The sequence below is a fragment of the Squalius cephalus genome (genome assembly GCF_949319135.1).
Source record: "Squalius cephalus genome assembly, chromosome: 1".
Classification (NCBI taxonomy): domain Eukaryota; kingdom Metazoa; phylum Chordata; class Actinopteri; order Cypriniformes; family Leuciscidae; genus Squalius; species Squalius cephalus.
In genome coordinates, this window is record NC_137122.1 from 2,961,515 (window position 1) to 2,989,081 (window position 27,567).

At 36.5% G+C, this 27,567-nt stretch overlaps 1 protein-coding gene and 1 pseudogene across 2 annotated transcripts; one reads left to right on the forward strand and one right to left on the reverse strand.

Annotated features, from left to right (window-relative positions):
- Positions 1-11,455: 11,455 nt before the first annotated feature.
- On the forward strand, positions 11,456-12,881 carry LOC307165819 (baculoviral IAP repeat-containing protein 2-like; annotated as a pseudogene). Its single transcript has one exon. The product of its transcript is annotated as a baculoviral IAP repeat-containing protein 2-like (transcript).
- An 8,891-nt stretch (positions 12,882-21,772) lies between these two features.
- LOC307171002 (uncharacterized protein) lies at positions 21,773-25,936 on the reverse strand. The gene is made up of 6 exons (XM_079892350.1): positions 24,286-25,936; positions 23,611-23,895; positions 23,185-23,526; positions 22,573-22,632; positions 22,347-22,427; positions 21,773-22,235 (listed from the first exon to the last, which is right to left on the reverse strand). The coding sequence occupies exons 1-6, from the start codon at positions 24,344-24,346 to the stop codon at positions 22,180-22,182; spliced, it is 885 nt and encodes a 294-aa protein (XP_079748476.1). The 5' UTR covers positions 24,347-25,936; the 3' UTR covers positions 21,773-22,179.
- Between the last annotated feature and the right edge of the window lie 1,631 nt (positions 25,937-27,567).

Genomic DNA, 27,567 nt, shown 5'->3' on the forward strand with positions numbered 1-27,567 from the left:
TGACTGTTGAAACTGGCACTTAATTTCATACAATTAGCCTTTGTTGTCACCTGTTGGTGTGTGAAAACACTAAGTTGCTGTTGAAGTGATTGTCTTTAGTGGTTCTGGAGAGATTTGACAGGTGAAATGGACTGGTATTTTCATACAATTTGCCATTACTGCCACCTGCTGCTGTGTGAGTTGCTTTTGAAGTAGACCTAATTGTATGGCAGTAAAGGGAAATATTTTGTGAACCGGTCTGAAAGTTTAAAAAGATTGGTATATTCATACAAGTAGCCTTTGTTGCCATCTAGTTCATTATGCAAATAAATGATAGGCTGTTACTGTTTTACACAGTGATATGTTCCAAACGATGCATCTTAAAATTGACAACTGGTCCCTGGAATTTTTTTTATGAATATGCTGGTCCCTGGCACAAAAAAGGTTGGGAACCCCTGCTCTAAAACACATACGCATAAAACTCCCCCGACATGGTTAGAAAATACTGCCTCTAGAGCCAGCGGCACAACAAGAAGATGTCATAGCATGATCAGAATAGCCTACGGAAGCCCTGAACCGCAATGAAAAAAGAAAGAAAGAAATCCATAAAAAATAAGATAAATTTAAGTTGAAACATGTCGAGATTAAAGTCGAAACAGTACGAGAATACAGTCTTCCGTAGTTGCTGCATGTGTGCTTGCCATTGTTTCATTACTGCACAGGCATTCATAACGGTGCGCATCCACTGGCGCAGATCAAGTGCTTCTAATTTATTGCGCGCGCCTGTGTGTGTGTGTGCGCGTGTGTGTGCGTGTAAAGAAATGCGCTTGTTAAGTCGAACTGCCTCGGACATGGATCTACACAAAATAATACTGAACGCCGTATATTTTCCTGCTTTTTTGTCCTTTGCCAATCACACCTATGATTTGTTTGTGCATAGTAAAACATATCTGCAACATTTATCAAGTTCACGCATAATGGTGCGTGAATTATTAATTATTATCTTAATGAATAATGTAACAAGAATGATGGATGTAAACTGCGTTGTTTTTTATTCAGAATTGAATGGATCGCAAATGGATCCGAATGAAGAAACGTAAAAAAATTACAAATAAAAACGTGAACAGTGATGTCTGTTCACTGTGAAAATGAACAAGAATGAACTTTGGATGGCCTAGGAGGAGTAGGCCTACTACTCTAATATAAAACAAGGTTTAAGAATATAGAATATTTTTTAAACAAAATAAATATTTTTAAAACCTATTATCCTGGCCCCGGTGTGATGTGCGAGTGGAGGAGGCACATGTCACGCGCTTGACACGTGACGTGTTGCATTTTGTAACACAAATGCTTGACCAAGGGCCCGGCCCAGCCAGAGATTTATAGAATTTATTTAGAGACAATAGAATATTACTGTTGCAGAATATTAATTACAGTCTGAAGTGCATCAATAGCAGGACTACCAACAGATCCTGCAAGAATGTCCACATGCTGTCTGTATCTTACTAGTGATTTGAAAGGCACCAGTTCGCATATAGAGCCAATAGGACAACTGGAGATGCCATCAACACAGCTCTCCACACCGTGTTAACACATCTGGAACAACCAGGCTCATATGCGAGAATGCTACTATCATTCCCAGCAGATTGGAGTCAGAACTCCACAGTCTGGGTGTCAGCCATCACACTTGCAGATGGATTAAGGACTTTTTAACAGACCGTTCACAGTCAGTCAGGCTGGGGTCCCATCACTCCTCAGTCCTGGCCATCAGCAATGGGGTCCCCCAGGGCTGTGTATTGAGTCCTCTGCTATACACCCTATACACCCATGACTGTATACCAATCTATGATAGCAACATTATCATGAAGTTTGCTGACGACACTTCTGTAGTTGGATTGATATATCATAACGTAGTCCAAAAACTCACTGCCTGGTGCTCTGACAACAATTTGGCACTCAACTCCTCAAAAACTGAGGAGTTGGTGATAGATTTTAGGAGGAAGAGGGAGGAACCAGCACAGATCATTACAAGGGCACAGCTTCCCTCACTGACTGACATACACAGAGCCAGATGTCTGTGTCGTGCAGCACGCATAATCCAGGACTGTTCTCACCCAGGAAACAGTCTGGTCACACTGTTGCCTTCTGGGAGGCGCTACAGGTCCATTCGGGCCGCACCTCTAGACTTACGAATAGTTTTTATCCAAGTGCCAAAAGTACTAAACTCATCAATGAACTAAGTATCCGGACTGTGCAATACATTGACTGTTTATACACATGGGTGATATGGCAAAAATATATCACGATTTTTTTCAGGAAAATCATGATTCACGATTTTATCACGATTCTTTTTCATGTTGGTTTTACTATTTTGCAAGTGACCGAGCATTACAGCCAAACTAATGTCCCTATTTTAAAAACAAAGCCTTAGGTAACAAAATATAAAATAAAAAAGAATGGCAGACATTTAGGCCAAAGTGGCAAAGATAAAAAACTTTGTCATTATTTTCTTTGTTATTAAAAATTAAGAACAAAGATACACATTACACAACGTAATGTACAAATGAAATAAACAGTGCTTTATTTTTTACTCACGACATGCTAGCTGGCAACAAAGGATTCCATTCATTATGCTAAGCTAAGCTAGCAGTGGCGCTGCCAAACTAAAACAATGCATGCACTGAGACAAAAATGCATTTGCCCACCTATCTAAATGTAGGAAAGACAGTGAATAAGCCCTATTTCAAAAAACGGTGGAGTGTTCCTTTAAATAAAAAAATGAAGAGTCCCTAACCTGGGATTGTCGTTACATCATGACATGGATTCATTCTCACAGTAAGTGGCCAGAAGTAGCATTGACTTCTTCATTCACAAGTACAAATGTGATAAACTTCCTGACATCAGTTTTCCCTGAAATCCTCATGGCATTGGATATGACTGTGGATGTCAATTCAAGAATGTGGAGTTTGCTGCATTCAAAGGATCACAGACATGTCTGTTGATCTCCTGAACGCGATGGCCAATTAGAGGCGTTTAAGTTATGCAATTTAATTATGCAGTGTAGACAGCTTCATTGATTATAACAGAACTCTGTGAGATTGCAATGCAGTGAGTCTGAGATGAGTGACAGCTTTTTAGTGATTATAAATGGAGCGCACTTTGCTCATGTTTATGCCAATTAACATCCTTTTAGCTTACTTTAGGTTACAATATGTTTATGAGAACAAAGGTGACATCAACGGAAAATGAAATAGTCTGCAAAATGTTATGTTGGTCTAATTTTGTCACGATGTGGTTTTGTGTCCTGTGGTTTTAGTGGTTCCCTGTCTGTCTATTAGTCATCCCAGGTGTTTCCCATTAGCCACGCCCCCTTGTTATCCTGTCTAGCTCGTTTACCCCTGTATTTAAGCCCTGTGTTTCAGCCTTGTCTTGGTGAGTTCTTGTTTGACTGTTTTCGTGTCTACAGTTACACTGTCGTTCGGTTGTTCTGTTCCTGTGTTCTTGTCCTAGTTTGTTCAAGTTTGAATCTAATTAATAAAGTGTGCTGCAACTGGATCTTGCTTCATCTGTGCCTCAACCAACACACACCTGAACGTAACAAATTTAAACACTGCCTGCATCATGACGTGATTATAATACTTCACCATAACGTGTTATTTATGCAGGACAGCACAGTTACATATTACCATACCTTAGTTTTGCCATTAGCATTCACGACGTACATGTTTTAGAAAGAAATGAGTGAAATCTTAAGTTAACGACTCTTCATGACAGACACTGATGTGTGTGTTATTCTAATATAGCTCTTTACTGCAAACACTAACACTGTGGGCCATTTTGCTTGTTTAAACTGCAAGTAAAGTGCTTAACATTAATTTTAACTTATTTTTTCCAGATATATTGCTACTTGCTTTTTTTTTATTTTAATATTTTTATTATTAGGATCCCCATTAGCTGATGCAACAAAATGCATCCGCAACTCTTCCTGGGGTCCACGCAAAAACACATAACACGAATAATAAAAAAAATAATAATAAAAAACGCACTACATAATCAATACACAAATTAACATATTACCAAACATACACTATCAATGCACAATCATCCACTAAACAACAAATTCTCATGAAATACAAATGTACATATATACATACATACATATATATACATACATATATATATATATATACACTTACACATACACATATATACACACAAGCACACAAATATACTCTATCTACTAATATAAGCTAACATAAAAAAATCCTTTATTTGTTTTTTAAAACCAATATTATTTTGAGTTTTAACAATATGACCTGGAAGAGAGTTCCATTCAACCATAGCTCTATACAACACTGTACGTTGTTTTGAGTTTGTTCTGGATTTTGGAATAATATATTTACCAATGACGGCATGCCTCGTAGGATATGTATGTACATTAGAACTCAGAGTAATTTGCCTATACAGACAGTCAGGAGTTTTCCATACATTAATTTTATTTATAAAGCCAAGAAGTGATACTTTTAACCTCCCTTCAACCGTTAACCAGAAGAGTTTGCCGTGCATTTTGTTAACATTAGCCCTTATTGTACAACTAAGAGCTAAACGAGCAGCTCTATTCTGAACCCTCTGTAATTTCCCTAAATTCTTCTTTGTAGTTCCTGACCAAACCACAGAGCAATAATCTAAGTGTGATAACACTAGAGTCTGCAAAACATGTTTAGTTAAATATGGATTTAAAAACGAATAACACCTTTTAATAACAGATATATTTCTCCCCATCTTTTTCACCACTTCTTCTATATGTCTTGACCACGACAAAGTACAGTCTAAGGTTACCCCAAGAAGCTTTATTTCATGTACCTGCTCAACAGCAACATTATTTAGTACTAAATCCAACATGGGCCTTGTTTTTAATGAACATTTAGTTCCAAATAAGATACTTTTAGTCTTGGCTAAATTTAAAACAAGTTTATTATCAGTAACCCAATTAAATACCATCTGCAACTCATTGTTGAGAGCTGCAGTAATATTTTCTAAAGCTGGTGCAGGCATATAAAGTGTTACATCATCCGCATACATAGACACAGAAGCTCTTTTACAGACCAGTGGGAGATCATTCGTAAAGATAGAAAAAAGCAATGGTCCTAATGAAGACCCTTGTGGAATCCCACATGCTACAGACCTCACCTCAGAGAAGCTTCCATTGAAATACACTTTCTGTGTTCTATCTGTCAAGTAGCTCTCTACCCATGCTAATGCAGATGGTGTAAAACCATAACATTTGAGTTTCCCTAATAACAAACTATGATCGATTATGTCAAAGGCAGCACTAAAATCTAATAATACTGCTCCGACAATATTTTGGTGATCAATGTGATGTAACCAATCATCTGTCATTTGTGCAAGAGCAAATACCAGCATGCTTATAGAGAAGGACATTCAACTTGTACAATTCATTCATAGTGAAATAACCCTGTAAGAGAGAGGTTAAAGGGCGGGATATGTCACTTTGAGTGATTTATTGCCCCTAAGCCACGCCCCCTTTTTGACCGTGGGAAATTCCCACGCTTGCCCCGCCCCCTTTTTGACCGTGGGAATTTTCCCACGCTTGCCCCACCCCCTTCTACCCCCTCCCTCCCACCTCCGGACAGGTCACGTGACCGTGAGAATTTTCCCACGCTTGCTCCTCCCATATGGGCGTGAACAGAACCAGGGGGATATTATAAACTAAATTATATATTAAATTATATATTTAATAATATAAAACGTTGTATAAAAGTTAAAATACACATGTGTTTAGTGTTCTCACACATCTGTAAAACTGTTACATAAAACACAAACTAGTTTAAAAACATTGTTAAAAAAGCCTTACATTTTTACATACCATTTGTTGAAAGAAGAACAAAAGTCTTATCTCCAAAGATGTATCCGGTAACAATAATGTTTAAACATCATATTGTTTAACAAATAACATTATGACAATGTATATTAAAACTGTTACAATAAAGACAATCAGAGATCAGTGTTTTTTTTTTATTATTATTTATTTATTAAAGAAGACACTTTTAAAACAATAATGAAATAAGTTAAAATGGCATTTTTCTCTAAAAGAGTTATTAAAAATTAGTGTTATTTTAAGATGTTAAAAAATCAATAATTTACAGAAAAGTAAATGTATCCATCCGCACAGTATCTGTAAAACTGTTACATAAAACACAAACTAGTTTAAAAACATTGTTAAAAAGCCTTACATTTTTACATACCATTTGTTGAAAGAGAACCAAAAGGTATATCCGAAGCTCGAAAGGCTTAGAGCTTTTAACACCAAAAATGACAAAATCCGAAAAAGTGAATAGTTCTATTTTCTAACATACATTTAAAGAAAAAGCTGTACTTTCACAATTACATTGTGTTTAAAGGTGTATAAAACATTGTTTAAAGTTTAAATTATATTTTCTTAAAGATATCAAAATGTGTTAGTATTAAAACATCTAAAACAACATTTTATGTTAAAACATAAACCGTGGGAAATTTTCCCAAGATCCACATTAAAACATCTAAAACAACATGTATTAAAATTATACCGAGCAAATAGTTCTATTTTCTAATACATTTGAAGAAAAGTTGTACAATCACAATTACAAGAAAAAGCTGTACTTTCACAATTACATTGTTTAAAGGTGTATAAAACATTGTTTAAAGTTTAAATTATATTTTCTTAAAGATATAAAAAATGCGTTAGTATTAAAACACCTAAAACAACATTTTAAAGATGTTAAAAGTTTAAATTATATTTTCGTAAAGATATCAAAATGTGTTAGTATTAAAACATCTAAAACAACATTTTAAAGATGTTAAAACATTAATGAAAAAGTTTAAATTATATTTTCTTAAAGATATCAAAATGTGTTAGTATTAAAACATCTAAAACAACATTTTATGTTAAAACATAAATGTTAAAACATTGAAAAAGCAATATTCAGCTCCGGACCGTGGGAATTTCCCACGGTCCCCTTCCCTACAAACATCCCCACCCCTCCCCACTTCTGTATTGTTTAACAGATAACATTATGACAATGTATATTAAAACTTTTTTAAGAAATGTACAATAAAGACAACTTTGTTGAAAGAAGAACAAAAGTTTTTTATCCGTCTCCAAAGGCTTAGAGCTTTTAACTCCAAAATCCGAAAAAGCAAATAGTTCTATTTTCTAACATACATTTAAAGAAAAAGCTGTACTTTCACAATTACATTGTGTTTAAAGGTGTATAAAACATTGTTTAAAGTTTAAATTATATTTTCGTAAAGATATCAAAATGTGTTAGCATTAAAACGTCTAAAACAACATTTTAAAGATGTTAAACATTAATGAAATAAGTTAAAATTGCATTTTTCTCTAAAAGAGTTATTAAAAATGAGTTAAGATGTTAAAAATCAATAATTTACAGAAAAGTAAGTGCATCCATCCATACAGTATTTTGTAAAACTGTTACATAAAACACAAACTAGTTTAAAAAGTGTCTCAAACACATAATATTAAAACCACACCATGTTAAAAAACACAGTATCTAAAAATACTAATCCTTACGTTTTTGTAAATCCGTTTGTTGAAAGAGAGCCAAAAGGTATATCCAATGGTATTTACCACATCAAATGTATATCCAGAAGGTATATCCAAGACCAAAGGTTTATCCAACAACAAGGATATATCCATGACCAGAGGTATATCCAAATATATATCCAGAAGGTATATCCAAGACCAGAGGTTTATCCAACATTAAGGGTATATCCGGAACCATAGGTTTAGAGATTTTATTTACAAAAGTTACAAAGTCTCGTGAGGAGTTCAGCAAAAAGCGTCCACACGGTTACATCCCAAAAGTTAGACTGACCTCTGTGACATCTGCCCTGTAGCCACAGGTAGACCACTCCCACCCTAGACCCCTCCCACCCCTAGAGACCACCCACCCCTAGAGACCTCCCACCCCTAGACCCCTCCCACACCTAGACCCCCTCCTACATCAAGATCCCTCCCAAGCCAACTATGTTTTGCTTTAATTAAAAAAGAGTTTTGTTTTCCGCAATCATTTAAAAACTTTTTAAAAACAATGTATGTATAAAGTTAAAATACAACGGTTTAGTATTCGTACGTTTACAACGTTATCTGAAAAAGCTAGAATTAATAGCTAGATTTTAGTTAAAATTAATAGTTTAAATTATTAGTTAAGTTAGAGTTAATTCATGTTAAGTTTCACTAATTTACTGATTTATTCACTACAACCCGATGGAGAAATCCGATTATTGTTTGAGAATGTGTATTTGGAGTAAAATAACGATTCTGTTCAAAACTATGTCCTTTTAGCTTTAAACCATGAAACGTAAGCGGTAGGCAAACATTTTCCACACACATAACACTTTCACATACAACTTTAATAATAAAATAACTTTAATAAAATGATACAGATCTTTAAAATACATAGGTGTAGGCTAGTATTTAAAACGCTAGGCCTATCAGAAAAATGTAGACAATAATGTCTTCTTACGTATACAGATTTTAAACCCTGTTAAAAACAAAAAAGTCAACGTTAAATAATTTAAAACAAGTTATAGAATGTCTTTCATGAACAACTTTTAAAGATGCCAGAAAAATGGTAAATTATGTTTCAAACGTGAACAACATATCAAACAACAACAGTTAAAAAATAATACATAAAGTGAATAGTTTTAAGCAAAACTTTTTAACATTACAATTCGCTATAAACTTTTGTATAGATCTTAGCTAAAATAGATCTTTCACTGTCTCGCAAAGCATCCTTGCGCTCCGAAAGCACAACACGAATGAGAAATCGGTCTGTGAAGCCAAGAAGAAAAAATACTTAATCAAAACATTGTTTTAAATTTTGTACGTTTTATTTAATTTAGTTATTAATTCAGTATTAGATCTTTTTACTTATGTCTCATTGGAGGCCTCCGGATAACACAGATGTGACGTGACATCACAGTGTTTTCATTAAAGAAGACATATGTGCATTAATTACACTCATTACATATTAAACGTTAAAACAACAGTGAAATAAGTTAAAATTGCATTTTCTCTAAAAGAGTTATAAAAAAAATTAGTTAGTGTTATTTTAAGATGTTAAAACATTAAAAATACAACGTTCAGTCATATACAGAAAAGTAAAAACAACTTAAGAGAGTTTTTTTCATTTACAAAAAAAAAAAAAAAAAAAAAGATCTAACTTCCATACAGTAGGCTATTTGTAAAACTTTTACATAAAACTAGTTTAAAAAGCTTTACGTTTTTACATAACCAATTGTTAAAGACTCAGAGTTTAAAAGATATAAAAGTGTTTCCTCAGAAGTCACCGTGGGAATTTCCCACGCCCCCCTTCGAGCTCCCAAATAGAAAAAGCGACCGCGCAGCTCCTTGGCCGGACTTGAATGGCCATAGAAAACCGGTGTAGCGGCTCAAAGAGACCACACCCCCTAACACACCCCTCTCAAAGCTGAGAGGTTATTTTCGGTTTAAGAACATCCCTAAAATGACATCACTCACGGGAATCCCCCTCCCACAGCGTCACAGTCACATGACATGAGGTGTTTAAAAAGGAGCGCAAACATGACCCGAGATAGGCTACTTGTGGTTTTATTTAAGTAGAACACTATGGCTACGTCAGACGATGAGACAACCTATGGAGGATTCGACCTTATAGCGCCGCGAAAAAAAGATGCACATGGACCTTGTTTAACGCGATTTCTCCTCGAGCCGGCGGAGCGCAAGTGAAATACTTTTCACTTGTCTGGAGGACGTGCGTGTAGGCTACGAATGTTTATGACTAAATCAATAGAGAAGCCAATTTGTTTTGTTTTTTTACGGAAAGGAATTGGATTTTATTTTATACAGGAGTATGGAGAGATGACGGAATGGATATGCCTCTCTTTATTGGCGAGTGGGCTGGATTAACCACGGCCACACGAAACCGACTTCTCGTGGATTACGTTTACATACTTTTTGGAATGGATGTACCCGAATGTTCGTGGTCTATTTCTGAGGATGAGCACTTAAAATAGCCTACTACGATTTAAAATTCATGTTTCAATGGAAGGTTTACCTGTGTTGGAACAGATTTTTTCTAAAATCACGTAGGTTTTTTAAATGGAGCGACACATTTGGATCTGTTGATGGATATACGCACCAATAGGATTAACGGCTGCAACGAATGGATACCCACAGAAAAGCATCGATTGGCTGAATACATTTTTGTGATTATTTAATCCTTTCTACTTTGAATTGCCAGTGTATAAATTGTGTTATATAAATAAATTTGCTATGCTTTGCTTCGTCAATGTCACAGGAGAAATTATATTCAATTTACAACTCTGTACACTCAAACACCCACCCCACACCCACCTCACCTCACCCCACCCCCACCTCACTTTTGGACTGAGCCCTCCAATGTGGGAAAATTTGGTCCATGGTGTCCAGACTGCCTAGCAGCGTGAATAAAATCGCGCTGCGCGCAAGGCAGTATGGGGAAACCCAGGCTAATTGAATGCGCTAAAGGTCTATGAACTTTAACATCTTAATAGTTGGTAAAATGAACTTAAAGCCAGGCAAAATGAAATACATCCTAACTACTTTCTACATGCTTGTTACAGATCTTATGACGTACAATTCACCCATGCATATGTTTAAAATATATGTGTATATATATAAATATTTTGGTGTAAAATAGACATCTCTCCGGTGGCATATGCATAACTTCTCCATGATGAAACTTCTGATTCAATGTGGCATTATATGTAATCCTATACAGCTGTTTACGGCATCATGATGACAACCCCTCCAGCGGGACTGGGTGAGCTGTTGTCCTGATAAATATTTCAGGACTTCGCACACACACCCCCGATTTGCCGGTCTATCATTTTTTCACTACTTCAATGTATACTCGAAAGTATAATGTTGAAATATAAATAAATAAATAAAAAATTACAAACATTTCTGTTTTGTTAATTTCTGAGCTCACAAAAATAGTATTATAATAGTATACATAATAATAATATTTAGAATAATTAAAAATACTACATGATTTAAAAGATTAAATATTTCAGAGATCCTTGTAAAGAGTTGCGGAATGTTTTCTGTATTTTAATTACTGTATTCCCGAGGTGCTAACCATTTCCATACCACGCCTGAATGTGCTGTGCCACGATCCACCGAGGCTTATCGCGTCTCTGAAAAATGTGTGGTGATTTTTCAAATGATACAACTAATTGGCCCGCTGTGTACAGAACAGAACAGAAGAAAGGACATTTTGTAGTGTTGAACAAAATTCGATTTTGTTCTTAGCATTGGTTCCTGCATCATAAAGGGAGGAAGCACATACCACCCTACGTCGACCTTCTATCTGTTCAGGAGTTCATTAAAGATTATGTGTTCTGTCATGGATGACTAGACACTAGTCATTGGATGTCCAGCAGAGAGCGGGGCTTGAGTGGACACGCCCTGTGCTCACATTTTTATGTCTTAATCCAGAGTTTACCCCGCACCACAAACCTGTCGTCCTCTCACTCTGCCTTTTCCCTGCTTCGCAACGTAGCCATCCTACAGCCCTGCGACACCCGTAACATCGACCACAACGGCATCCGTTTCAGGCCAAATGGAGGAGCGGGTGGGTTACTTAAACCTGGATATGTCTCACCAGGATATGTCTCACCAGGATATGTCTCACCAGCAACCTCCGGCTTGTCACAGTCCTGACATGCGTTGGGAACAGGAACTCCTTGACACCTTTCAGAATTGGACTCTTGCTACAGTAACTCCATCCGAACTTTCCAATGTATCTAACGCGGCAATGCAACAGTGTGAAGAAAGGTTGCACACATTTGTCTACTGGCCCTCAAGAATAACTGTTCGACCAGACCAATTGGCTAAGGCTGGTTTTTACTATGTTGGTCGTCGTGATGACGTGAAGTGCTTTTGTTGTGATGGTGGACTCAGATGTTGGGAGCCTGGTGATGATCCATGGGTAGAACATGCCAAGTGGTTTCCAAGATGTGAATACCTGTTGGAAGAAAAGGGCCAAGAGTTTGTTCATCAGATTCAAGCAAGATTTCCAAGACTATTTGAACAGCTATTGACTAATGGAGACAGCAACTCAAGAGAATTTGTTGATCCACCTGTTGTACACCTGGGTCCTGGAGAAGACCGTTCAGAGGATGCAGTGATGATGAACAATCCTGTGGTGAAGTCTGGTTTAGAGATGGGATTTGAGCGCGGCCTGGTGAAGCAAACCGTTCAAAGCAAAATTCTCGCAAGTGGAGAAAATTACAAAACCGATCAAGAGTTGATGTCTGATTTACTAAGTGCAGAAGATGAGAAGAGAGAGGAGGAGCGAGAAAGTGAGTTTCTTACTTTTCTTAAGAAACATCATCTTGCCATGTCACAGCAGCTAAAAAGCGTGCAGAGCTTAATGGACCATCTTCTAGAGGAGAACATCATCTCACAGAAAGAGTATGACATTATTCGTAACTGCACTACAGTCAAGCAGCAGACAGGGCAGCTCATTGAGTTAGTCCTGTCGAAAGGAAATACAGCAGCAGAGGTCTTCCGCAACTGGATCAAGAAGAATGATGTCTGCCTGCTGAGAGAACTGATGGCCCAGACAAGTGAAGCTGCATCCCCGAGTCAAGATCTTACAGACTTGCCTATGGAGGAACAGTTAAGAAGACTTCAAGAGGAGCGCACATGCAAAGTTTGCATGGATAAGGAAGTGAACATTGTCTTCATCCCCTGTGGTCACCTAGTTGTGTGCAAAGAATGTGCACCTTCTCTGCGCAAGTGCCCCATATGTAGAGGATTGGTCAAAGGCGCTGTCCGTACTTTCCTATCATAAAGTGAAGATATTTATCATCCAAGTAACAACAGTTTTTGGATGTTCAAATTTACACCAACTCTAATTGTTTCACATATAACTGTTGATTGTTAGATGATTTATCTAACAATTGAAATTGACGATAGGTTAAAATATTTTTATTTTTATATGTTAAATATTCCTTTCCCTCCTTTCACGTAAAAATACCACGTATCATCTGTAATTCATTAGCTTAACCATGTTGTTTAGTGACACACACAAAATAACTGTGTAATAATAACAAAATAAGTGTAATAGTTAGACAAGTTTAAAGTGTAATACTCAACTTTTACGTCAATGTTTTGTATATAGCAGAAAGATGTTCTAAAATAAATATGATTTGTTTAGTCTTAAACACTCTCATACTAGAAGGACCGTCATTTAATTCTCTTTATGCAATATTTGTTCATGTTTTTCATACATTCCTATATGAACATGTTTGACCACGCTCTGTGACTATACACTTTTTGCAAAAACAGTACAAAAACAAGATGTAAACAGTGTAATATGTAAAATGTCAATTCAAACGCTAAAACTGATCACTATAGTGGCTTTTCTGTATTTGTTTTTCTGTATCTGTATTTGTGATGCATTTACTTTTAACCCAGTTGACCTCTAGAATTTAGGTTTTACCAAAGTGTGGAACTTTGTTTAACAGCCTCGAGCTTGGATGAATATGCCTCTCTCAGTGCAATAGTCAGATGTGATTCTGTTGTAATAGTTTAAGTGTAAAACAGCATGCACTTTGTGTAATTCATAGAGGGAAAAGTTGCACTAAATGAAGTATCAATTTAGTCAAACAGAAAGACTATCACTTAAATTCTTAATTGTCATTTATTTCTATAGACAGCTCTCAATGAAAAGTCTTCACCTAAAACATACGGTCCAACATACAAAATGTAAAACAGGGTCATCATTTGCATGCTTTTGTGAATTTATAATAAACTATGTTTTTGAAGCCTCTTTTCTTAGAGGTTTGGGTCTTTTGAATCTTACATGGATGTTTTGGACACGTGTGATTCTGTATAAAGATTATGTTTTAAAGTTAGTCCATAAGCACAACTATTTACACACATACGAAGTAGGAGAATATCTAACTGTATATTGTAGATTGTGAACACTCCATTACCCGTTTATTTGGGGTCAGAGAACATCCTTAGCTCATACGTTTCTTTAATTTGTGCAGGATGTTGAAGTGTTAGTTAAAAAAGGTATTATTTAATAACAAACAAACAAACATTAAAACAACATGGAACCATGATATTAATATATAAAATATGGTATAATTACATGTTGAAGCATAGCCCACTCACAGTTTGAAAATGACTTCCATAATATTTTCTTTTAGTAAAGCTATGTGTGGATCACCCGACACAAAGTTTTGCGTTTGTGAGTGAGATCTCACAAAGATTACACCAATATTAGCTTTCTCGAACATTGGATGTTTGCATTATGTCTGAAACTTAGAAATCAACATGCATTTCCTGTGGTTGTTAAATGGCTCAGGTAATTCATATGAAATGTAAGTTGTTCAGAAGAAAAATGGGTTCAGTCATACATTTAAAAAAAAAAAAAAGTCTTCTAAGTGAAGATGACGTGTTTGTCACAAACACATCTGAGTTTTTATACGTGTTAGGAAACCTCTCGCAATATTACTAATCAAGTAATCACAGAAATAATGCAGGTCACCAGATTGTTTTAAAGAAATTAAAGTATAAATAAAGGTGAATCTTTATTTAAAGAAGATAGGCTTCTGCTTTTGCAACACACAAATGTTTAAGTCGTTTGTGTCTTTGGTAATTTACTTCCAATCCATACTTTGAAGCATCATGATTTTAGGTCTGTAAAAATAAATAAATAACTATGCCCACTTTAGGGGTAAATGAAATATTAAATTTTGTGCCTTGTTTTAGTGTAATACCAGTTTTTGTAAAGCAAGAGTTGTATTAATGTTTTTAAAAATAGTTTGAGACATATTTTAACTACTTTTGCATGTTTAATGCCAAAAGTTTAGTGTGATTTGTAATGTTAAAAGGTTTTGCTTAAAAACTATTCGTTTTACGTATTTTTTAACTGTTGTTGTCTGATATGTTAAATGCTCACATTTGAAACATTGCTTAAAAACATAATTTTCCATTTTTTCTGGTAGGCTATCTTTAAAAGTCGTTCGTGAAAGACATTCTATAACTTGTTTTAAATGATTTAACGTTGACTTTTTTAGTTTTTAACAGGTTTTTAAATCTGTATGTGAAGGACCACATTGTAACTTTTTTCAGATAACGCTGTAAAATGTACAAATACTAAACAATTGCATTTTAACTTTAAACAGTGTTTTTAAAAAAGTTTTACATATATATGGAAAACAAAACTTTTCTTTAATTAAAAACAAGTCGCTGATCTGTTACCCAATACATTGCTTCACTTTTTAAAAAGTTTAAAGCACATCGTTTTTAACGTTTTAACATTTTACAAATGTATTTTCAACTTATACAACGTTTTAATGCCTTTAAACACTATGTAATTGTGAAAGTACAACTTTTCTTCAAATGTATGTTAGAAAATAGAACTATTTGCTTGATATAATTTTAATACATGTTGTTTTAGATGTTTTAATTCTAGAACATGTTTGCAATTCAAACTTTTTTAACATTTTACAAATGTGTGTTTACCACCCTTTGTATTTTAGTGATAAACATTGTTTTAATGTATTTTTTGTATGTGATTGTGAAAATACACATTCTCAAACAATAATCGGATTTCTCCATCGGGTTGTAGTGAATAAATCAGTAAATTAGTGAAACTTAACATGAATTAACTCTAACTTAACTAATAATTTAAACTATTAATTTTAACTAAAATCTAGCTATTAATTCTAGCTTTTTCAGATAACGTTGTAAACGTACGAATACTAAACCGTTGTATTTTAACTTTATACATACATTGTTTTTAAAAAGTTTTTAAATGATTGCGGAAAACAAAACTCTTTTTTAATTAAAGCAAAACATAGTTGGCTTGGGAGGGATCTTGATGTAGGAGGGGGTCTAGGTGTGGGAGGGGTCTAGGGGTGGGAGGTCTCTAGGGGTGGGTGGTCTCTAGGGGTGGGAGGGGTCTAGGGTGGGAGTGGTCTACCTGTGGCTACAGGGCAGATGTCACAGAGGTCAGTCTAACTTTTGGGATGTAACCGTGTGGACGCTTTTTGCTGAACTCCTCACGAGACTTTGTAACTTTTGTAAATAAAATCTCTAAACCTATGGTTCCGGATATACCCTTAATGTTGGATAAACCTCTGGTCTTGGATATACCTTCTGGATATATATTTGGATATACCTCTGGTCATGGATATATCCTTGTTGTTGGATAAACCTTTGGTCTTGGATATACCTTCTGGATATACATTTGATGTGGTAAATACCATTGGATATACCTTTTGGCTCTCTTTCAACAAACGGATTTACAAAAACGTAAGGATTAGTATTTTTAGATACTGTGTTTTTTAACATGGTGTGGTTTTAATATTATGTGTTTGAGACACTTTTTAAACTAGTTTGTGTTTTATGTAACAGTTTTACAAATACTGTATGGATGGATGCACTTACTTTTCTGTAAATTATTAATTTTTAACATCTTAACTCATTTTTAATAACTCTTTTAGAGAAAAATGCAATTTTAACTTATTTCATTAATGTTTAACATCTTTAAAATGTTGTTTTAGACGTTTTAATGCTAACACATTTTGATATCTTTACGAAAATATAATTTAAACTTTAAACAATGTTTTATACACCTTTAAACACAATGTAATTGTGAAAGTACAGCTTTTTCTTTAAATGTATGTTAGAAAATAGAACTATTTGCTTTTTCGGATTTTGGAGTTAAAAGCTCTAAGCCTTTGGAGACGGATAAAAAACTTTTGTTCTTCTTTCAACAAAGTTGTCTTTATTGTACATTTCTTAAAAAAGTTTTAATATACATTGTCATAATGTTATCTGTTAAACAATACAGAAGTGGGGAGGGGTGGGGATGTTTGTAGGGAAGGGGACCGTGGGAAATTCCCACGGTCCGGAGCTGAATATTGCTTTTTCAATGTTTTAACATTTATGTTTTAACATAAAATGTTGTTTTAGATGTTTTAATACTAACACATTTTGATATCTTTAAGAAAATATAATTTAAACTTTTTCATTAATGTTTTAACATCTTTAAAATGTTGTTTTAGATGTTTTAATACTAACACATTTTGATATCTTTACGAAAATATAATTTAAACTTTTAACATCTTTAAAATGTTGTTTTAGGTGTTTTAATACTAACGCATTTTTTATATCTTTAAGAAAATATAATTTAAACTTTAAACAATGTTTTATACACCTTTAAACAATGTAATTGTGAAAGTACAGCTTTTTCTTGTAATTGTGATTGTACAACTTTTCTTCAAATGTATTAGAAAATAGAACTATTTGCTCGGTATAATTTTAATACATGTTGTTTTAGATGTTTTAATGTGGATCTTGGGAAAATTTCCCACGGTTTATGTTTTAACATAAAATGTTGTTTTAGATGTTTTAATACTAACACATTTTGATATCTTTAAGAAAATATAATTTAAACTTTAAACAATGTTTTATACACCTTTAAACACAATGTAATTGTGAAAGTACAGCTTTTTCTTTAAATGTATGTTAGAAAATAGAACTATTCACTTTTTCGGATTTTGTCATTTTTGGTGTTAAAAGCTCTAAGCCTTTCGAGCTTCGGATATACCTTTTGGTTCTCTTTCAACAAATGGTATGTAAAAATGTAAGGCTTTTTAACAATGTTTTTAAACTAGTTTGTGTTTTATGTAACAGTTTTACAGATACTGTGCGGATGGATACATTTACTTTTCTGTAAATTATTGATTTTTTAACATCTTAAAATAACACTAATTTTTAATAACTCTTTTAGAGAAAAATGCCATTTTAACTTATTTCATTATTGTTTTAAAAGTGTCTTCTTTAATAAATAAATAATAATAAAAAAAAAACACTGATCTCTGATTGTCTTTATTGTAACAGTTTTAATATACATTGTCATAATGTTATTTGTTAAACAATATGATGTTTAAACATTATTGTTACCGGATACATCTTTGGAGATAATAAGACTTTTGTTCTTCTTTCAACAAATGGTATGTAAAAATGTAAGGCTTTTTTAACAATGTTTTTAAACTAGTTTGTGTTTTATGTAACAGTTTTACAGATGTGTGAGAACACTAAACACATGTGTATTTTAACTTTTATACAACGTTTTATATTATTAAATATATAATTTAATATATAATTTAGTTTATAATATCTCCCTGGTTCTGTTCACGCCCATATGGGAGGAGCAAGCGTGGGAAAATTCTCACGGTCACGTGACCTGTCCGGAGGTGGGAGGGAGGGGGTAGAAGGGGGTGGGGCAAGCGTGGGAAAATTCCCACGGTCAAAAAGGGGGCGGGGCAAGCGTGGGAATTTCCCACGGTCAAAAAGGGGGCGTGGCTTAAGGGCCATAAATCACTCAAAGTGACAGAAGCCGCCCTTTAACCTCTCTCTCCTGTATCTGGTTAAATACAATTTTTTCTAAAAGTTTACTTATAACAGGTAACAAACTAATTGGTCGACTATTAGAGCCAGAGAAAACAGCACGAGCATTTTTCCCTAAGGGAATTACCTTTGCTTCTTTCCACACTTGTGGGCACACTTTCCTCTCAAGACTCAGATTAAAAATATAACATATGGGAGTGGCAATGTAGTCTGCTACCATCCTCAATAGCTTTCCATCCAGGTTGTCCGTACCGGGTGGCTTGTCATTATTAATAGACAATAATAGTTGTTTTACTTCTTCTCTTGTCACTTCTTGAAATTTAAATGAACAATTCTTATCATTCATTATTTCTTCTGATATACATAAATAAGTTGACTCACAGTATGATGTTGGCATTTTCTGCCTTAGTTTACAAACTTTATCAATGAAGTAATCATTAAAATAATTTGCAATGTCTACAGGTTTAGTTATAAATGATCCTTCCACTTCAATCCATGATGGGGTCAAATTACTCTTTCTACCCATGATATTATTTAAGGTGCTCCAGAGCTTTTTTCCATCATGTTTTATATAATTAATCCTGGATTCATAGTACAGTTTCTTCTTCTTTCTATTCAGGTTGGTGACATAATTCCTCAATTTACAATATATTTGCCAATCACATAATAATCCAGACTTCTTTGCCACTTCTCTTGCATTTTCTCTTTGACCCATGTATCCTTTTAATTCCTCATCAACCCAAGGAGCCCCAGCAGCTCTAACAGCCAGCCTCCTAACAGGTGCATGCTTATCCATAACTGGGGCCAACAATTTCATAAATACATTAAGTGCAATATCTGGGTCTTTCTGTTGAATGACATCAGACCAACAGATATTTCCAACATCTTCCACATATGAATCACAGTCAAAACCCTTGTACATTCTTTTATATACAATTTTTGGCCCCGCCTTTGGAACTTTAGTTTTCCTAGATAAGCCCACCAAATTATAATCACTAAAGCCGATCGAAATTGATACGGCTTTAGAACAGAGTTCAGCTACATTAGTATAAATATGATCTATACATGTGGATGATATAAGTCCTGTCTTATTAACACATTCCCTGGTTGGCTGATTAATAACCTGAACCAGATTACAGGCCCCAGTTATAGTAAGAATTTTCTTTTTCAGCGAACAATTTGATGCAAGAAAATCAATGTTAAGGTCTCCCAGGACATAAATTTCCCTATTTTCATCACATGCTCGCTCAAACATTTCTCCCAAATCATCAAGATACTGACTGCCAGACCCTGGTGGCCTATAACAGCATCCCATCAACATAGGCTTTAAATGGGGTAGGTGAACTTGTAACCATAACATTTCAACGTCACATGACATTAGATCTTCTCTGATTTTAACTGGGATGTGGCTCTGAATGTACATGGCAACTCCTCCCCCATAAACATCCCTATCCCTTCTATAAATACTATAATCCTTTATTTCTATTGTAGCATCATCAAACGTATTGTCTAAATGAGTTTCAGAAATAGCTAAAATATTAATATTATGAGATGTTAACATGTTACTTATGTCTGGAATTTTGTTTCTTAAACTACAAATATTTATATGAGCTATTTTAAGGCCTTTCTTGGGAAATGACATTAATATAGTGTCTAAAAATGAACACACGTTCAATAAAAATGTATGTAGTCCTATAGTCCATGTATGTACTCACTCAGACCCAAATTCTTAGCTAGTCTTTCCATTTGGACCTGTCATCCTCTGGGAGGGAGAATGAACAATAAGTCTGTCATAGCGAATGTAGGCAATGTTTCCCTTTGCTCGTTCAGCCTTCATGACCGGAACTAGTTCCCTTCGCTTTATCCTTACGGCTTCAGAATAGTCTTCATTAAAGTAAATGTTCGTACCTCTCAGTTTGTTTACCCTGGTCATCACAGCTGCCTTGTCTTTCCATCGTAAAAACTTTACAATTATCGATCTGTGTCGGTTTCCTGCTGTTGTAGGATCACCCATACGACGGGCTCGTTCCACCTCGATCCGTTCTTCATTCATTTCTAACTTTTCTGCTATTATGCGGCGGACTTTGTTCTCGGTTTCTTCCTCACTCTCGCGTTGCGATTCAGGAATTCCGTCAATAATAATGTTATTCCTTTTTGACCTCGCCTCAAGATTGTCGATTTTCCCATCCAGTAATGGTGTCAATTCGCACACTTTGTTTATATCCCCACGTGCTTCTCGACACATTTTACCAATCTCCTCTGTGTTCTTCTCTTGATTATCCACCTGCACTTGTGTGTAATCCAAACTCCGTTTGTATTCTGTGACGTCTTTTACAAGATCATCAACTCGCTTGTTTGTTGTTTCCATAAAGAGTTGTAAAAACGTTTTAAAGTTTTTTTCCTGAAGATCCATCATGTCCTTAAAAAAGATTTTCTGTGTTTCTAACATTTCTGTTAGAACATTCACAGTAACATATTCCTCCTCAACAGCAGACTCTTTCTGAGACTTCTTAGGAGCCATGCTGGTCACTTCACACTTGTTCTCGCTTTGACTTGACCAAAACCTCCTAAGTGTCTTTTAAAAGAAACCACGGCTAGGACTGTAGTCTAAAGCATTCATGAGCTGCAATCATTCAAGCTTATGTAATCTTCCAGTGTTTGCTCATAAATAGGGATGAAAGGTAAGAGTCTAGTTCATTGCTCTTTTATTTCTAGATTTGTATTTTGTCTAATTCTTGTGTGATTCTGTTTATCCAGATTTGTTAGCGGTTGTTTATGATCATCATTCATTTACTTCATACTTAACGTTGAGCATTATTAATATTACAAGCTCTAAAATGCTTATATTATGTGAGCATTTGTAAAGTCCCATTTGTAAAGACTTTAACATCATCAGCTCCTCCTGTGGTTATTAACTTCCTCTGTTCTGACCAACTCAGTGTTTAAATTCTGCTAGAGTTGCTGTTGGTGACACTGTCCCACTGTGAAGTGTTGCTTTACACGTGTGAAACATCTGAGACGTGCGTATACTGTTAACCGCTCTATCTCAACACACATCTGCTCTGAACACAGTTTCTACACATGGATTATAACGTTCTGCTTTACTCTCTCCAGCCTTGAGAAATATATCAGATCCAGACTCCTTTATCAACACTACAAATGCTCTGGAAGATCTGGGATGTATTTCTCAAGCACCACTGATTTAACTTCCGCCTCCTTGAACTTCTGGACCACTTTGCTAAAACACTTGAACGAGTCGTTTTCGACCAACCAGTCTGGCTTCATAAACGCCACTAAAGGAGACTTATTAAACACAACTGCAGAGGTTTTATTAAGAAAATTATAGCAATCATTCAAAATGAAAAAAGATGCTAAAAACAGGAATGAACAGACAAGATCCAAGAATCCTCAAATCAGCTCCATCACACAGAACAGAGAGAGATTATACAGTCTGAGTCTGTCCATTACTGTATTAATATTATATTTAAAGCAGTTTACATATGAAGCGCAAGAGAATGACTTTCAACACTGTAGGCAAATATATCCATATAAATGAAAATAAATCTGAACATTTTAATCTAAACTTGATTATGTCACTATAAGTGCTCAGAGTTTTTTCTCTGTTTTCTGAGAAGAAAATAAAACAATGAACAATCCTCTGTAAGTTTTTGCTATTGTAAATATTGCTGCAGATTGGCTCTAAACTCATCAGTATTTTATTCTAATATTGTTGGCATCTCTATTTCCTCTGGGTGCTTCGAGTCCTTCCTCCCTGCAAAATAAAAGCATTGACTGACCTCTCGTATGTGTTTTTATCATGATTGCAGATTGTTCCAGATCAGATGAGTGTGAATCATCAGATTGTGTGCGGCTCAAAACTCACCAGCTCTTCTTGCACAGATGATCTGAAGAAGAATCACAGTAGGAGCAGCAAACACTGCGATCCCAACAATAATCACAATCACTGCAGGAAACATGAGAGGAAGAAGAGAAACTGTACATGACTGAAGTCAAGGGTATTCAACTATCAACAGTTATTGATGAAGCATTTACAGACTGACTGATAGTTTAATGTTATAAAGCTGTCAGTATAAATGAACGTGTCGTACCTCTGTATAATGATCCAGCAGTCACACTGACTCCAGTTTCTGATGCTGTATCAGCTGGATCTGTGGATCACGTCTGTTAGTTCAGTTCAACACATAATGCCACATATACACAACATCATCATCACATAATACTGGAGCTTCACATCACAGAAATGATGAATATGTGCACGAGTCTGTCATCTATTATCTTCTTACTTCACTCTCAAGCTGTCAGGAGGAGAATGTCAGTAGTTGAGAAGAGACTGTGCTGTATTACTGTATAACTGTATTGATGTGGTACTGTATAATTTATTCCTGGTTTATATGAGAGTGAAACACAGTTGAGCTTCTGCAAATAAACCTTCAGCTTGAATGAAGGACATAAGCCTTATAATTCCTAAAGCCGACCTCCTACATGGGTCATACTAGGCTTTAATACACTCGTCTGATTTATGCAATATATCATGTATGACCCATGTAGGAGGCCAATATTGGGGATTATAAGGATTGTTATGCAGTTTATGACTTTGACCACTAATATTTTACAACTCCAAAACGTATGAAGCCATCAGAAAGAGTAGAGCCAATCTGTGGAAGTTTTCACAAATCTGTCAGAAAAGAGTGTTTTCTCACCTGAATACTTGACAGTGTATCTGACTGAGGTCTCGAGTTGATCTCTGCGAGTAAGCTGACATCTCCACTCTCTGTTGTCATCTTCATTCAGGAGTGTTGTAGTCAGAGTGATGATGCAGTGATAGTGATCTGATGAGAATAATATCTGATATCTGGAGTCTGTCTTCAGATCAACACCAGTCTGATTCACCCACAACAGCTCAAGTCCCTCAGAACTGACCAAATCATAACAGGGGTCAAAGCAATCACAGGCAACATCTGAATACAACTGACAGGAGAGAGTCACAGAGCGGCCTGGACTGATGGATGATGATGATGATGATGATGATGGAGACACTGAAACTGAACACAAGACTCTTCAATCATCATCTGAGTTTAAAGGGAGAATCTGCCCTTTTTAAATTGATCACATAATCATAAACTTACCATGAAGAACATGCAGAGAAACAGTTGCAAAACGTTCGCAGTAGTAAAATCCATAATCTTCTTCTGTGACGTTCTTGATGTTCAGAGAGCAGTCAGACTCCAGACTCAGTCTCTCAAGTCTCTCTGTGTCTTTATTCTTTATCCCTCCAGTAATCAGTTCAACTAACCCTGAATGTCTGTCATAGTAGGACCATGTAGTTGAGTTGCAGTCAGAAAGAGCTTTATTACAGGACAGAGAGACATTTTCACCAGAACTGATGTACACATGATCATATCCACTGGTTCCTGAAACACAGTATATCTCAGTGATCATTATGATATATATTAATAAATGACACTATAAAACACACCAGCATAAAAAGCAGAAGTTTTAAATCATAGTATTTTTCCTGACTTAAAGCAAACAACACACTCTCCAGAATAAACTATTAGTCTTTATCAGAGAGCTGTTCAAATCACTGACACACTCTTAATATGAAGATAATTCTTCATCATCAGATGTTTGAGTGACACTATGTCCAGTATCAGGAATAATACAGTATGATCTGTGTGTATCAATACACAACTCTGAGATCACAACGTGAATGTGTGCAAGAATAAACTGAGCATGTTCAAATGAACTCTTTCCAGACTAATTCCACTAAATGTCTTTAGAGAAAATACAGATTTCTTTACCTGTGAGAAGTGAAGAGAGAATGATCAGTCCCAGCAGACACAGATCACACTTATCAGCCATTTTCTGTTTCTGTCAGTCTTCCTCTTCATTATATATAGTTACAGCTCCTCCTTTAAACATCATCAGCTCCTCCTGTGGTTATTAACTTCCTCTCATCTGACCAACCAACCATCACTGCTGAAATAAACATAAAGCCTAATGTTGCAGTGCATGATGGGAACCACCAATCAAAGCTCATCCATGTCTCCCAAAATAATCATTATAGCTAATATAGCGTATAACTGTTGAGCTGAGTGAACCTGAAGGTAGTGATGGTGAGATGAAGCTTCATGAAGCTTTAAAGCTTTCCAGCCTGATGTGTGTAAAAGTGGTTGATTTCTCCAGGTCACGAATGCACACAGCGACACCTGCTGGTCAATGCTAATATCATGCAGAACAAATCCTCAGTGGTGTGTTATGGAAATTAATTTGACTTCATGCAGGGCTGCCAATGCTGAGAATCACGCAATCGACACTTTTCACTCGCTCTCACGACACACATCCAGTTTCTCACGCAGAGGAAAATCATGAAGCAAAGAGGACTGACACCAACAGACAAGGCTACTATTGATATCAAACACACTCTCAGCTCTCAGATTCTGTCCATTTTATCACGAAATTCAACAATAAATACGGTTTAGGCGCTTGTAAATGTGACGTGACAGATCGCTGTATCGCCTGAACCGATCATCTCTTACTCTTCACTACTAGTTAATAGCAAATAAACACGAATGAACAATAGGTGTGTTGAAAGATACAGTACAACTTACCGAAATGTATATCCCTCATACACAATATATCGATCAGTCAGTGTTTTTCACCCGTGGAGGAGCTCAATAACAGCTGGAGAACACTATAGCGTACACGTGACGTTACATTTACCTCAGGAACATTAATGACCATAGCACGCTAGTTGGCTAGACAAATTAGCTAAATATAAGTATTTTGCTAAATATGTGCACTATATTACATATTTATTTATTTTTTACATAGTACTATTTTTTATAGTTTTTACATTTCACGAGTTCACATCTACATATAATTAGTACAATAAGTTTATGCATATTTGGCGTGCTGTCCGGGGGGAGGGCTCCGAGCTCGGAGTTAGGCCCGAACCCAGAGTACTCCCCCCATAAAAGCCAGGTAAGCGCAGGACAGCAATCGTAAAATGATGTGGAATTAATCCCCCCAAAAGTGCAGGGCATGAGAAGGTATTTACTTAAGACGAGCTTGACTGTTCGACCGGGAGGGCTCTCGCGACATCCGACGGGAAGTTGGATGCTCACGGCATCGGACGGATAAGCCCATTCGGCAGTTGAACTGTCAACTTGATGACGCAAGATTTTTACGAGCGTGATTTGAGAAAGAGTTTAGCCATTCAACTGGGAGGGCCCTCACAGCGTCCGACGGGAACTTGGATGCTCACGGCATCGGATGGGTAGGCCTCGCCAGCGGAAGGGAGGGCGCCCGCTGGACTCTGTCGGGGGGCTCGACCGGCGCTTCGAAGGGGGCTGGGACATGGGAACAGAACCCTCGCGGCCCGACGAATGGGGAGCCCACACAGCGACACGAGCGCGGCCGTCCCACGACGACTAAGACGGGCAGACTCTCACTGCGATTCGAACGGGAGGGCTCGATCAGCGCTTCGGAAGGGAGGCAGAGCCCGGCCCTTGAACGAGGAGCCGTTACGTGTGCGAACGGGGGAGCCTGCCATTGTTTGTAAAAAATACGCTGTATTGTAGATGTTTATTGTATCGAGCTAGAACGCAGCGAACCAAATGATACTGGAAGTGGGTTGGAACTTGGAACTGGTACTGGGAGTGACAATGGATGGAGCGCAGCAGGTGATGGAAATGAATGATTTAATTATGGCTTGGTGAGCGTTTTGATGTGGAAGCGGCTGGATCTGATGTAGGTTTTGAACGCTTCTGATGTGGGCCGAGTAGGGATTTGAACATTGAACGTTTATACTGCAGTAAATCAAACGAGAGTGGTACAGTAGGATGGGGGTTGGCGGATTGAAAATATAACGAAGTGACCTTTTTGCTCGATCAGTTTACTACTTGTTTAATGAAGAAAATATGGTTTCGATATCTACGATCTGTAAATCTGAGATTGAAGGATGGGTATTTGAGTCGACGTTAGATGTGATAGTCAATTCGGAGCGGTGGAGAAAACCGAGGACAGCTAGGACAGACGTGCTTCCAGTGTGCAGACGGAGTTGGTGGAATGGTATGCGAGACAGAGTGTTGGAATAAATTTGGTGAGTATGTCAATTGCAATAGATTGACTGGTATCCGGACGAGTGGGATAAGTTCTTGAATCCTTTAATGAGCAGGGATGTTTGAGATTTATGGCGGGGGCAGGCTTACCGTAGACTAATTTATTGAAAACTGAATGCTGGTTAGATAGCTCTATTAAGCTTTTTATGCTTCTGGCACCAACGTCCCGAATTTCTGGAAAGAGTAATGGGAGAGAGTCAGCGATTTGATTTTGTGCTCCTGGAACGTGTTTGGCAGTTATTACAAACTAATAAAGCGGAGTTCCAGATGAGGCATCTGAGGAGTGGCAATTAACGCGGGTGAGTAAGAACGACCTTTGTTGATGCAGTGCATAGTTTAGTTTGTCGCGATGGACCAGGATTCTGTTAGTTGACCACTTTCCCCCCTGAGAAAGCCATGACGATGATTAGAAGGAGCTGTCAACGGCTTAAATCGAGGGGGAGAGAGATGTAATCGAAGAAAAAGGTTAAGCCATTCCACTGATTAGAGTAAGTTATCCATAACTCAGGGCGAGGAGGTGCGTGATGAAAGGGCGGCCTTGCGGAATTATGTGTATAGCATGGTTTAGGTGGCCGAGCGGCGAGAAGAATTCGTGTTTGGAATTATTTGGGCAGTCTATGAGGTTGGACGGAAGGACTGCCTCCGCTGTGAGACCGATGCTTGCAGAGAAGAGAAAACAGATGCATGCAGTGTCCGCTGGGAGACCAATGCTCGCTGGACAGAGAAGAGAGAAAAATGGATGCATGCAGTGTCCGCTGGGAGACCAATGCTCGCTGGACAGAAGAGAAGACTTAGGAGCATGCTACAGCACATCCTCTGGGAGACCGAAGCTCGATGGATGGAGAAAGGCTGTAGCAGAAGATGAGATTAGCCGGAGAAACAGTTCTCCTGCTGGAGCAGACACATCCCTGCTAGCAGTAGAGAAAATGAACTGGAGTAACAAATCCTGTGGGAGCAAAG

Bases quoted from the DNA above. Each gene is read 5' to 3' on its own strand.
- LOC307171002 (XM_079892350.1), bottom strand. From the start codon at position 24,346: ATGGCTGATAAGTGTGATCTGTGTCTGCTGGGACTGATCATTCTCTCT. The intron at 23,896-24,285 runs GTAAAGAAATCT...ACTGTGTTTCAG, and splicing joins TCTCTCTTCACTTCTCACAG to GAACCAGTGGATATGATCAT. The intron at 22,428-22,572 runs GTACGACACGTT...TGTTTCCTGCAG, and splicing joins TGCTGGATCATTATACAGAG to TGATTGTGATTATTGTTGGG.